This window comes from Hylaeus anthracinus, unplaced genomic scaffold (assembly GCF_026225885.1).
Source record: "Hylaeus anthracinus isolate JK02 unplaced genomic scaffold, UHH_iyHylAnth1.0_haploid 11940, whole genome shotgun sequence".
In the NCBI taxonomy this organism is placed as follows: Eukaryota; Metazoa; Arthropoda; class Insecta; order Hymenoptera; family Colletidae; genus Hylaeus; species Hylaeus anthracinus.
In genome coordinates, this window is record NW_026534294.1 from 21,845 (window position 1) to 35,095 (window position 13,251).

At 41.1% G+C, this 13,251-nt stretch overlaps 2 protein-coding genes across 2 annotated transcripts; one reads left to right on the forward strand and one right to left on the reverse strand.

The window, feature by feature from the left end:
- The first annotated feature begins 291 nt into the window (after positions 1 to 291).
- Positions 292 to 2,757, forward strand: LOC128896661 (uncharacterized). The gene is made up of 5 exons (XM_054160019.1): positions 292 to 367; positions 771 to 1,205; positions 1,331 to 1,576; positions 1,685 to 2,015; positions 2,574 to 2,757. Exons 1-5 carry the CDS (start codon positions 292 to 294, stop codon positions 2,755 to 2,757), a joined length of 1,272 nt encoding a protein of 423 aa, XP_054015994.1.
- Positions 2,758 to 4,906: 2,149 nt separating this feature from the next.
- LOC128896664 (uncharacterized) lies at positions 4,907 to 13,024 on the reverse strand. The gene is made up of 8 exons (XM_054160021.1): positions 12,638 to 13,024; positions 11,366 to 11,482; positions 11,183 to 11,300; positions 9,433 to 9,717; positions 8,623 to 8,745; positions 8,067 to 8,386; positions 5,323 to 5,455; positions 4,907 to 5,244 (listed from the first exon to the last, which is right to left on the reverse strand). The coding sequence occupies exons 1-5, from the start codon at positions 12,815 to 12,817 to the stop codon at positions 8,684 to 8,686; spliced, it is 762 nt and encodes a 253-aa protein (XP_054015996.1). The 5' UTR covers positions 12,818 to 13,024; the 3' UTR covers positions 4,907 to 5,244; positions 5,323 to 5,455; positions 8,067 to 8,386; positions 8,623 to 8,683.
- Positions 13,025 to 13,251: the final 227 nt, after the last annotated feature.

Here is a 13,251-nt window from a genome sequence, read left to right on the forward strand (position 1 = left end):
AGCTATCGTACCGAGAGCTGGATGGCACCGAGGTGATGGTGTCGTGAACGTTGCTCTTGGGGCACCAGGCGAAACCCCATTGTATTTTAGCCTTACCCCCGCAAGCAGGCTCTGCGGGGGCGGACAGAATATTTCCTGCCTTCTTGCGGGATTTGTATAGAACCACAAAGTTTTTCGTTTAGAACTCAACGCGAAGGGACCCCGACAGGGGGACCTTCGACTACGCTCGGTGTGGTTGAGGCGGACCACTGTGTCGGAGAGGTACTTACCGAGCTGACGCAAGGGCTGTCGATGGCCACACCACAATCGTCTGTGGAGACGGAGAGTCCGGCTCCGACTGGGACCACTGAATCTACAGACATCAAATGTACGTGGAAGAAGAAGAGTGGAGCCGCGTTAGAGGAAGGCGCGCAAAGCCAAATTGGCAGAGCGTTTGCCGGCCTCTGAGGCGGCTAAATCGTGGGAAAAGAGCGGGGGTCAAATGGCCGGTAACCGTGACCCCCTATACCCCCCGACGCGTCAACGAGCGAGGATCGGCATGGCCGGCGCATTGCAGTGAAGCAAACAGATATATCCCTCATCCAAGAACCTTGGGTGTACAAGGGGTTGATCAGAGGGATATCTACCAAGCATGGAGTGTTAATAAGCACCCCCTCGCGGATCGAACCAGGACCTCGGGCCTGCATCTACGTAAACTATAGTCTCGGCGCCCTAAGACTGAATAAGAACTGCAGTAGGGATATAGTGTGCGTGCTCAGTGGTGTGCTCAGCCTACCTCTCCTATGACTCTGAGGAACCACCACCAACCAGGGAACTCAGAGAGTTAATCGCTTACCGTAAGGAAAAAAGACTGGACCTAGTGATAGGGTGCGATGCGAACTCGCACCACATAATATGGGGGAGTTCTAACATCAACAACAGAAGGAGAGACCTCTTAGAGTACATCTCGTCCACCGACTTGGAAATACTAAATAAGGGATTCAAGCCTACGTTCGCCACCTCCAGCAGGAAAGAGGTGATTGATCTCACACTGGGAACACGAGTGGTTGCACAGTGGATAAGGGAGTGGCGAGTGGACGATGATAACACACTATCGGACCACCGTCGTATATCCTTTAAATTAGCGATAGAGCCAACCCCAATTAGGGTAGCAGTGTACGGGAACCCCAGGGCCACAGACTGGAGCTCTTTTAAAGAAGAACTAAGTCGGAGGCTAGGGTGTCTGAGAGACCGCCGCGGGACCATAGGGTTCAGTGATGTAATCCTATGAAGTCTCTTGCCCGCGTAAAAGTCGTAAGCAGGACAAAAAAAGTAGCTTGGTGGAACTCAGAGCTAACCGCCCTCCATTCCAAATCTCGCAAGCTGCTAAATAAGGCCCTGAAAACTATGGGCGAGTCTGACTGGGCGGCTTATTGGGCCTTGCAGAAGACCTATAAGAAGCGCATCAGGGAGTCCAAGACCAGGGCCTGGAGAAGCTTCTGCGGGGAAATGGACAGCCTACCCTTGGCTGCCAGGCTCCGAAGGGTCTTCTTCCAAGGACTCCGCACCGAGCTGGAAGGATTGCCACTCCCAGGCGGTACGACAGTTGACACCAGGGAGTCCATTCTAGGGCACCTGTTGGAGACACACTTTCCCGAGTCCAGGATTAGCGGTGGGATATGACCAAGATGGAGCGAGCCCACAGACCAGGAGACGAGGGACTGGGGCACGGTGAGGCAAAACGTCACATTTAACAGGATTAAGTGGGCCCTGGAATCGTTCGACAGATTCAAAAGTCCAGGGACTGATGGCATCTTCCCTGCCTTCTTGCAGGAGAACGGGGAGGATCTAGTCGGGCACCTGCTAAGGATCTACAGATCCTATATTGCACTGAAATACGCGCCTAAAGCCTGGAGGGAAGTCAGAGTGGTATTCATACCGAAATCGGGGAAGACCAGCTATGACACCGCCAAGGTATTTAGACCTACCAGCCTGACATTCTTAATGCTGAAGACGCTGGAGCGACTGGTTGACAGGTATATGAGGGATGGAGTGCTGACGTTAAACCCATTAAATACCCACCAGCACGCATATTGGACGGGCAGATCTACCGAAACGGCCCTTCATGACCTAGTCAGGACCATCGAGGGGTCGCTCGGCAAGAAAGAGTCCACCCTATGCGCATTTCTTGACATTGAAGGAGCCTTCGACAATACCTCCTTCGATGTAATCTGCTCACCGGCTAGACGTTTCCAAATGAACGACACCATCGTCGACTGGTTTCGCCGCATCCGACCAGTCTCAACGGGATCGAGGTCAGAGCCCTAGTCGGCAGGGGCTGCCCGCAGGGGGGCGTAATTTCCCCCCTGTGGGAGCCCTGCTGTGGCTGCTAGTGGTCGATGGGCTCCTCGTACAACTCGAAGAGCTGGGCGTGAAAGTGGTAGGTTTTGCGGACATCTGCATAGCTGTTGTCGGAAATCACCCGGGCAGGATCGCTAGTAAAATGCAGACTGCTCTGGACAAGGTAGAAAGGTGGTGCCTTGTTCAGAACTTAAGGGTTATCCCACTAAGACTGAGCTGGTGCTGTTCACAAGAAGAAGGAACCTCACACTGAGGCCTCCCACAATATACGGCGTAGAGCTCAAACTCTCCAGGGAGGTCCGATATCTCGGAGTTATCCTGGACAGTAGACTCACATGGAAAAGCCACATCACCAGACAGGCACAAAAGGCAACGACTATCTTCTGGGCCTGCAGGAGGATGTTTGGACAAACCTAGGGACTGAAACCAGAAATGGTAAAATGGCTACATAACGCCATATTAGTCCCCCAACTTTGCTACGCTTCTATTGTTTGGTGGCCCGCGCTGAGTCGAAGCACGAACAGGAAGATATTGGACAGGGTGTTCAGGTTGTCGCTGTTGGGCATCACAGGTGTACCGCATGTCACGGCGATGGCAGAGGCAAGAAATACAGCTTGTAGACTACACGTGAGTGGAAGATGGATTAGGGGCAGGCAAGGTCATGCGAGTATCCTTCAACAGGCTGAGTACCTCGTGGAGATCCTCAGCCTCGGGGGTGATCGCTGCCCAACGGCCCACGTATTCCACCACCCGTTTACAGTCCGCTACCCCAGCAGACAAGCATGGGCGGAACGCGAAGAGGAAGTACTGTCCCCGGGAGGGCTAGTCTGGTTCACAGACGGGGCCAAATCGGGGACAGGAGTGGGTGCGGTGGTATGGTGCGGAAGGCCCAGGATGGAGTTATCATTCCACCTTGGTCCGTCTACATCCGTAGCCCAAGCAGAAATGTTTGCGATCTTGGCCTGCGCCAGAGCGATCCTGGACAAGGGATACAGACGCAGGCACATTTATATATGCAGCGACAACAAAAAGCTGCGTAGACCTGTTGTCCCAGCTTGCCAGGGACAACAGGGTGAATCTCATCTGTGGCACACCGGCATCCGAGGGAACGAGAAAGCTCACGATCTAGCCAGACAAGGGACCAGAGGGACCGAGAGTGCGATCGTGTGCTCGATGGGTGTCCCAGCCGGCCATGTAAGAATACTGAATAGGCAGTGGGCAGAGGGCCGCCTTCTGGACCTCTGGAGGCATGGACCGGCAATGAGGCACACAAGGCCCATGCTAGAGCAATCTTCCAGTGCACTGGTAAGATTGGACCGCGATAGGCTCAGATTTGTCGTCGGGCTGGTCACGGGCCACTGGCACACTGGAAGGCATCTAGCTAGATTGGGACTGCGGGACAACCCCACCTGTCCTAGATGCGGAGAAGCGGATGAAACCCCGCTACACGTGATTGCTGGGTGCAGGGCACTTGAAGATTCTAGGGAAAGGATCCTAGGTGACAGGCACCTAGAAACGTTCAGGGTGACAGAGAGGGGAATCGGCGGACTCCTGTGCTGTGCACAGAAGGCCGGCCTCTCCTCCTCGACCCCTTAACGCCCGCCCGCAAAGGTCCGACTACAATGGTCCGCAGAGACTGAGTGCTCGGTATGTGCTAAAATCTATACTCAGACTCATACTCAACTTCTCTTTTTCTAATCAATGATACTTTACATATTCTCGGAAGTCTCTAAGATAGATATAGTCCAAACAACATTTACTAGTTACTATAATATGTGAAATTAACAAAAAAATGCGAAAAGTGAGTAAAAGTATAGAAGCAATAAATATTTGCGCGATTCTAATGACGAACCATTTACAGTAGAGTTTGTAACGTAAACACATTTGTTAATTAGTAATTAGTAATTAGAGAACATCAAATTTCCAAGAAAGTACTTTAAAATGGCTCTAATAAGGGAATGGAAAAAAATCCCACTTCGAATAATTAATAATTTAATTAATTTAACGCTTAGAGGAGTTGCAATAATTATAAAATGAAAAGGAAATCCCACGGAGGAAGTATTATATACTTATAAATTAATGTAAATTTCTTTTTTTTTTTTAATCAAGTTTGAAAAATTAAACAGTTGTGCGAATATTTATTGCTTCAATATTTCTATCGATTAATTGTTTTTTTTTTCTTGTTAATTTCGCAACTTACATGAATAGCTATTTTTTGTGTAATCTATCTATTCTAGAGATTTCCGAGAATATGTAGAATGTCATTGTTTATCAAAAATAAGTTAATAAATTACAATTTTACATAGTTTTTGTTGGAAATTGATCGGTGTACGAATACTTTCTACACCTACCGTAGACTTTAAATTTAATCCTAGCTCTAAGTGCACGATCCTTCGGACGAATTTTATAATATTCAATAAAGACGATCGCTGTTTTTGTTATCAAGTGGGTGTTTTTTTTTTGTACTGACTTGTTTCTTAGGTAATGGACTCTACAATCCTTATCCCAGACCAGCATTAGATGTAGTGAGATGCAAGCACTCATCCTACTACCTTATTCATTTCACTGAACACGCTCACTTTCTAAAAAATATCTCTCTGATCGTTTAACTCAAACGGTGGAAAAATTTCGATTGTTTGAATATGATAGAAACATTTGAATTTTAGGCATCAGTTACATTATACCACAATCGGCCTATAACATGTTTTCTTAATTTCACTTTTGTCACGTGTACATTTAATTGTGAACTATGAAATCTTATTACATCAGTTTTATAATAAAAATAAAAGTATGCATATTTCCCAATAAGTAATATTCAAATTCCGACAATCTTCCATGATTGCATTTGTTCCATTAGTCGGTACTTTTCAACACGGTGTAATAAGAGAAAGATGCTTTTATTATCTGAAAAGATAATGGTTGCTGAAACAAGTGTTTTCGTGAATCATTCTACTGGATATTGTATGGGAACAGAGACGTTACCTGTACAAAAGTATTTAAGTCCAACGGAATTATTCCACCAGCTGTTATCTTTGGAAATGACAGGTACTTTCGCAATACTAACTGGTACAATAATTGAGTTCTCGTCGAACCGTTATACCACTTCGATTCATATCTACAAGAACATTACGAAAATTTAGGTATAATAATTATATTGCGGATTTTATGCATTTAAGATATAAACTAATATAGCAAATACATGCTAAACATAACAAAAGGTTTATTCTCTTATACAAAATAAAATAGTAATATTAATCTAATAATTGCAGAATATATTCAGCATGTATTATTTATATCTCATAAATAACTGTATGTGCACTTATACAAAATGAAATAATATTACTATAATAATTGCAGAATCTGTATATTCAGTAAATACACTGGCCCGCAAAAAAATAGAGACACTTTTTCAAAGCATCGTAACTATGGGAGTTTTCAACCGATTGAAATGAAACTGCGTGAGTACTTTTGAAGTGTCCCCTAGACGTGTGTAAAGTTGCATTGGCGAGGGTTGATGAGAAGGGGTTAATTCACCCTCTTAAAGGGGGGCGCGTCGAAAAACATCACTTCTGAAGGTGGTAGGAGTAATGGAAAGGGTTAAAAAAACCTTTAGGGCGACTTTCTTTGATGCCCTCTACAAAATGTACCCCTTGAAATCCATCTCGGACAAACCCACCCCCCACAAACCCCCACCCCCACTAAACTTCACAATTTTTGGACGACGGTCTCGATTTTGGACTCAATGCCTTCTCTGAACTCCCCTGATCTAGAAAATGCTATCACCCATACCGTGCACCCCATAGGCACCCCTTGGGTGGGTGGAACAGCTCTCAAATTTTTAACCCCCTTCATAAGGGAGCACTTCCACACATCGGAGGACGATGAAATTAACCATGTTTGTTCTCGATATGTTAAGGATGAATGCCGAGAAGGTCTCGTTTCGTAAACTGTCCCCAAACTGAAGGGAGGGGGAGGGCAGAGGTAGGGGTGGTCCACCCCAAGTGTTAGGGTTGGAACGTTGTCACGCTGCGTGGATTACATGTCCTACAGTCCAGGGCATCGGGCTGACACAGTTTTGATGCCTTTTTCCTGCGTGAATGGCAATAAATTACGAAAATGTCGTTTTTTGGGGAAAACCCACCCCCAACTTTAGGCCCATCTGCTGGGTGAACGAGCAACCCCACGCCAACGCCGTTCATGGTACCGTATGCGCGAATACTTTATTAATATATACCCAAAAATTTCAGATTCTTTGAGGATCTGTTAATAAAGCATTCGCGAATCCAAATCCACAAACGGCGTTGACGGGGGGTTACTCGTTCACCCTGCAGATGGGCCTGAGGTTGGAAGCAAGTTTCTAAACAAAAATCGACATTTTCGTATTTTATTCCTATTCACGCTAGAAAAAGACATCGAAACTGTGTCAGCCCGATGCCCTGGACTATTGGACATGTGATCCATGCCACGAAACAACGTTTCAACCCTTACACTTGGGGGTGGACCACCCCTCCCTCTGCCCCCCCCCCTTCAGCTCCGGGGGCAGTTTTCGAAATGGGACCTTTTCGGCATTCATCCTTAATGTATTGAAAACAAACATAGTGAATTTCATCGTCCTCCGATACGTGGAAGTGTTTTTTTACGAAGGGGGTTGAAAATTTGCAAGCTGTTCCACCCCTCCCCCCCAAAGGGCGCCTATGGGGAGCACGGTATGGGTGATGGCATTTCCTGGATCAGGGGAGTTCGGAGAATGCATTGAGTCCAAAATCGAGAACGTCGTCCAAAAATTGTGGATTTTAGAGGGGGTGGGGTGTTGTGGGGGTGGGTTTGTCCGAGAGGGATTTCAAGGGGTGCATTTTGTAGAGGGCATCAAGGAGAGTCGCCCCAAAGGTTTTTTTGAATTTGTCAACCCCTTCCGTCATCCCTGGCCTGTTTCAAAGAGGCGTTTTCTACACCTTCCTCTTTAGGAGGGTGAATTAACCCCTTCGCATCAACCTTCGCCCAGGTAACTTTACACACGCCCAGAGAACACTACAAAACTACTCCTCACGGAGTTTAATTCCAATCGTTTAAAAATTTGTCCGCTAAATTTTAATAGTTAGTGTATTAGGTGGACTGGAAAGTAATGTCGTTTTTGCAATTTTAAATACTTGTTTAAGGCATCTGGCCACCCTGAGCGCTCACCAGATGGGTACTATTCTTAAAAAAAAAAATTAATTAAGAAATTAATCAAGTAGTCGCAAAAATCCATTGCTATTCTTCAGATAATGTATCTAAAAGTAGTGTGTACAAATTTCAGGGCAATCGGACCGAACGTTTACTTTCTTATGGGATTATCTCGAAACTACATTTTTCGAAATGGTACAATGTAAATCTCGTTAACTATCAGCCCGATTGCTCTGAAATTTGTACACACTACTTTTAGTATGTGTCAAAACATAAAAATATTTTTTTCTATACATTCGCATTTATGAATTTTTTAAGAATAGTACCCATCTAGCGAGCGCTCAGGCTGGTTAGACGCCTTAAAGTACTCATCAGCTCGTTGATTTTTATCGATCTGGCATTGAAAATTTGAACACTAGATGGCAAAAGGCTGTTGATAACGAGGGCGATTACGTAATTGATTGAAAATAGAAATTTATTAAAAATTTGTTTGAATTTAATGTAGAAGAAACGATATTACTTTCCAGTCTACCTAATATAATATACATGAATATTCTTCTCACATTTTGTTATAGCTTTCCGCAATCGCGTCGTTTAGGTACTGTCCCATACAGCAGATGAAGAGTAGATGAATAACTTGAGCAAACAGGAACACACAGAACGTCACGTATTGAAGAGTCATTTCGAACTGTGATATCTGTTCTTGGGGAATTAAATCAATAGTTAAATCACAGTTATTCCGATGGAACGTGACAAAGTAAATTGAATTCCTTCAACTGAATCTGAACTTGCCTTGAATAACGTGACCGTGAAAGTTAATGTGACAATTGCTACGATCGCGATGAACATTATAACGTGGCAAGCTGCTACTGTCTCTATATATCTGTTCCAATGTTATAATAATTATAATAATTATATTATATTATTTGATGAAATAGAATTATTTTATAATTCCAATTCATCAAATATTACCTTCCAGATACTTCTCTAGAAGCTTTTGTTATTATCTTTTGATAACTTTTGCGATTTCAGTGCAATGTACCAAATGATCTTTATCATTTCTACACAGAGTAAAAAAACAGTTGAGTGGGTTATGATCAAGGTTGACCTTTTACTCACTCGACTATTCTTTGATGGTCTGTGATGATTAGGCACACTTTGCTATAAGTTTTATTTGCTCCTAGATGTTTGTTTTCTTTATCGCAGGTACACACCTCAGACATTGTTTTTTGGAAGTTGTACCTGCAATTATTTTCATTTGTTACTACAACAGTTTTATTTAAGTGGGCAGGGTGGCCCTCACTCGTTACTGAATTCAAAAGCCTCTTACAAATACTCTTTTTCAATCGATTCATTGATTTCTTCACAACATTGCACGCAAGTTTGCAAAACTGTATTTTGAGAAAAATGAGGATAAAGTTACAACGTGGAGTAGAGCGCGTTGGACCTGTCTTGATATTTTAATTCAGTAGCAAAGACCACGGAATATTTTACATCCATACAAATTAAATTCTATATTTTCAAACATCTAGAGTATTCTACTCCCTTAATAGGAATATATTAACACTAAGTTTATGGAGTACGATCATTCTGACCCATTCCTATTTTCACAAGGTTTTACAGAAATCTTTGAAATTTTTCGCCAATCATTTATACTGACTTATTCATATAAAAAGACAAACATATATTCAATTCATTTGTCTAAGCCTCTTAATTAATTTTAGTAAATCGACTTCACTTATTTATTAACACTAAACGTACCAATCAGGCTCAAATGATCTCTTTCAAAATACTGTACAAGAATGAGGGGCGATAGAGCCTCCGTTGTTTGCAATACAGAAAATGAAACAAAATTCTAGTGAATCTGGCTGTGTTAAAATAATAATCGCATTCAAACAATATTTTCTATCTTTACTAACATTGATTTACTTAAAATCGAATAACTTGCTTGCCAATTTAGAGCTAGCTTGCAAGAAGCATGCTGTATAAACCACACCAGGAACATATCGCAGGTACTAAAAACTAAAAAAATTTCCAGCGAACCCATCATCTCGTTTATAATTATAAAGTAATAATATTTATCTTCATCCATGAAGAAGTATGCTGGATATACTAATATACGTCCTCTCGATTCGTTTAGTGGGATCAACACGTCCAGTACGTGTGGTACAGCCGGTTGAATGGAAAACATAAATGACGACGAAAATATACACACTGAAAAACCAACGGTTGTACTCAGAAATAATGTAAAGTACATGTATAATAGGTAGTGGTGGAAAATTCTAAAGTTATTCACGTATACAGAGTGTATACATCTATTCTAGAGATTTCCAAGAATATATAGAATGTCATTGTTTATAAAAAGTAAGTTAATAAATTACAATTTTACATAGTTTTTTTGGAAATTGATCGGTGTACGAATACTTTCTACATCCACTGTACATAATACTTATTGAATACATTGGATCAATAATAACAATTATTAGGTGCGCAAAAAAGTTGTAAATTTTAATTAACAAGATTCATTCTTTATTCAAAAATAAATTGAAAGATATAATTTGACGAAATATTCCCTGTTTGCATCGATGACCTTTTGCTATTTTTCGGGCAGATCTTGCTTGTTTTAAAGTGATAAAATCATTGATGCATTTCTATATACAATAGAACCTCTATTATCCAAACCTCCACTCTCTATTATCCCAACCCTTTGTTATATGGACTCTCATCATCCAATATATTTTTCTAAACATTTCAAACTTAGGTGATGCATATACAATAAAGCATTTAACATTTCAGAGTTTTTAGAATGGGGCTGACATTGTACTAGGCATAACAAAAATGTAGCTACACATATGGAATTAAATCGTTTAGCAAAATTTTGTGATTTAACAGCTAAATAAATCTGTAGACTGCAGAACCTTTATGCAAAATAAAATCTTTATCGTCATACCTAAAAAAAAATTGAGCCAAAATAGGCATTTATTTTACTATACAAATATTATAATATGAACTTCAGTTTCAATATTTTTTTATTTTATTGCATACTGTGTGGATTTTATAGTTTTTTGCACATTCAAATTCTTTAAAATGCATAAAAATACACAGTCTATAGATCTGGAACTCTTAAAACATTAATCAAATTACATTTAAGTTTAGTATTTGTGATTTTTATTATCAATATTTACACTCTGTTTCTTGAAATATATACGAGTCGTTTATTTTGAAAGTGGCATCAGTCACAATTACTACTTGTTGTAACTATATCTACCATACGAGGCCAAGTGCTGCCATCTACTTTCTTTTCTCTGTGCAATACGAATTAAATAAATTACTCTTTCCTTTGTCTCGTCAAAAGTAACACGTGCTTCATTATACTATTTAATGATATTTGTGTAACCATTAAATATCTCATTTTAAAAACAAAGTGACTTATGCCACTTTCGAGATAAGCGACTCATACATTGAAGATCAACATCAAGAGATTATAAAAAATATTCGTTTATCCGAACACTAATGTCACCTGATTAATTCGGATAATCGAGGTTCTACTGTATCTTCGATTGTCCTGAAGTGTTTAAGTAGAAAAAGCAATCGATTGTGGATCCAAGGATCATGAATTCGAATCTTCGTCCCTTATTTTTCGTACGACTTCTATTATACATTAATTCTGTCTAATTACCTGTGTATATCATTGATAGTAATGCTGCTCTGTTCGAATAACATTCTAAAATTGCCAACTCCTCTTTCGACCTTTGAACTTCCCAATCCTTCACAATAATATTCAACAGTTCTTTCACCTATGATTTGAAGGCAATTTAATAACATTGCATAAGTCATACAAAAATTTCGATCATTATCTGACCTTAGTTCCGTACAGAGTGTAGTTTACATGCTTTCCAACAACAATGAGAGCCAGACACAGATACGGAATCTGTGCTATCAACCTATCGAAACTATAGTCTCTGATCACATGGGCTACCTGCGATTCAAAGAAAAAGTCGGTAACTCTCAAATGAACATGTGATTAATTGTGATTGCAAATGGGGAGTCTAGTTGAATAATGGTTTTGTTTAAATTTCAATAGTGGCCTGTAAGTAATAACACTTAGGAACTTATTTATCATTTCACATACATATACAGGATACTTGTTCCACCTTAATGGTGCGCAGGAGCCAGAGCCAAACTCCGAGTTGACTTCAGCGACAGTTGCGGAAAAAGTAGGAAACTCCGGGACAAGGACAGGGCGATTAGGCTAGCATGATTTTTTTTTGGTGTGCATGATGCAGACAATTTTGGTTTCATCTCCGACACATATCTACAATTCATTTATGATAACGCGGATCATAATACAGCTACTATAGTCGGTAAAAATACCTTTCAATGGATGGGGGTCTAATGTGTGTAACGCCATCATCCTGTATCATTCAAGGATGCTCTCCCTCGATTAAAACAGAGCAATGCCGGCAAATACTAGCGGGAAATTTGGTTTTTCTCCGCTCACTGATTTCAAAAATAATAAGCCATTTAAATTGGATACCGTAATTGTATATAATTGGAAAGAAACGGACGGTTAATTTTACAACTCAAATTGAAGCGATAGACATATTATATTTTTACCGCAATTAAAACATTTTATCGAAAAACTAGAATATACGTTTCATAGTACACGACGCCAACTCTTCAAATCTTTTTTAAAAATAAAAATCGCTCTTACGATTGTTACGAGTAATAAAATTCATAAATTTTTGCAAATGTGACCATCGCGAAAACCCGTCCGGCAGCAAAGTGTAAGGGGTTTCATCGATTTTCGCCGAACATACGTGAAATAATAGTACTCATTTGCGATAAAAGTGGTAAAGAATAAACCAAGGTAAAATTTTTTCTTAAGGGACTAAGTGGCAGTGATCCTCTATCAGATACAAGAAGTTTCAATCCGATTGGTCCGCCTGTTTCGGAGTAATGAGCGATACAAATTTTTTCGGTCTTTTGCACAAAAAAAAAATCGGTGAACAGACATAAAACAGAAAAAAGAATACATATTGAGTCACCTCCTCCTTTTCCGAAGTTGGTTAAAAAATGAGAAAAATGTTCGATCACACTGTAAAACAAGAAATATATTCGTACGATATCGTACCTGTACAACGAAACTTCCGATCCCAATAGTGTACGTGACAATCGACGTGAGAGTTTTCGAGATTTTACTTTGACCAGGCCATAGTCCGGACAATACTCCAACGAGCTTGTTAATACGGAGATATCGTTGTTCAAAGGTGCGCCTATCCATGCTAGTGCAAGATTTCGATCGCGGTGTCATACTGATCCGTTAAACGAACAGCGTGGATAAAGAGTCGTTGATTTCCCATCAATTTTTATTCCCTCCAACTAGCCATATGACAGAGTGCTTTGTAAATTATTATGAACTTGTTATACGGATAACTTACATAAGCTATATCGATGCAACCACTCTAAAGCTGTAAATATAGCTGTGCATTATTCATTCATACGCTCGAGCGATTGTACATTACTTCGTACCGTCTTCCTCGCGTAAATATCACCTTGAAACGTTTCCTCGCATCGCTTCCATTAGTGCAATGTCATTTTAATGTAATATTTCCTGTGAAATGTCCGCGTTTCGCTTCGCGCGAATTCTCCCCTAGTAGCATTTATGGTTGGCCAACGGTTTCCAATAGTTGGGAATCAGTTGGGATATACACTGACGGACAAAATTAAAGGGACAGTTTTTTAAAA

What these genes read in the sequence shown, in the direction of transcription:
- LOC128896661 (XM_054160019.1), top strand. Translation starts at nt 292, where the DNA reads ATGGCCACACCACAATCGTCTGTGGAGACGGAGAGTCCGGCTCCGACT. An exon ending in AGGATTGCCACTCCCAGGCG is followed by an intron (nt 1,577 to 1,684) that starts GTACGACAGTTG and finishes GCGAGCCCACAG; the next exon opens with ACCAGGAGACGAGGGACTGG. An exon ending in CTGGAGCGACTGGTTGACAG is followed by an intron (nt 2,016 to 2,573) that starts GTATATGAGGGA and finishes GCTGTTCACAAG; the next exon opens with AAGAAGGAACCTCACACTGA.
- LOC128896664 (XM_054160021.1), bottom strand. Translation starts at nt 12,817, where the DNA reads ATGACACCGCGATCGAAATCTTGCACTAGCATGGATAGGCGCACCTTT. An exon ending in TCGGAAGTTTCGTTGTACAG is followed by an intron (nt 11,483 to 12,637) that starts GTACGATATCGT and finishes TTTGAATCGCAG; the next exon opens with GTAGCCCATGTGATCAGAGA. An exon ending in ACACTCTGTACGGAACTAAG is followed by an intron (nt 11,301 to 11,365) that starts GTCAGATAATGA and finishes TTCAAATCATAG; the next exon opens with GTGAAAGAACTGTTGAATAT.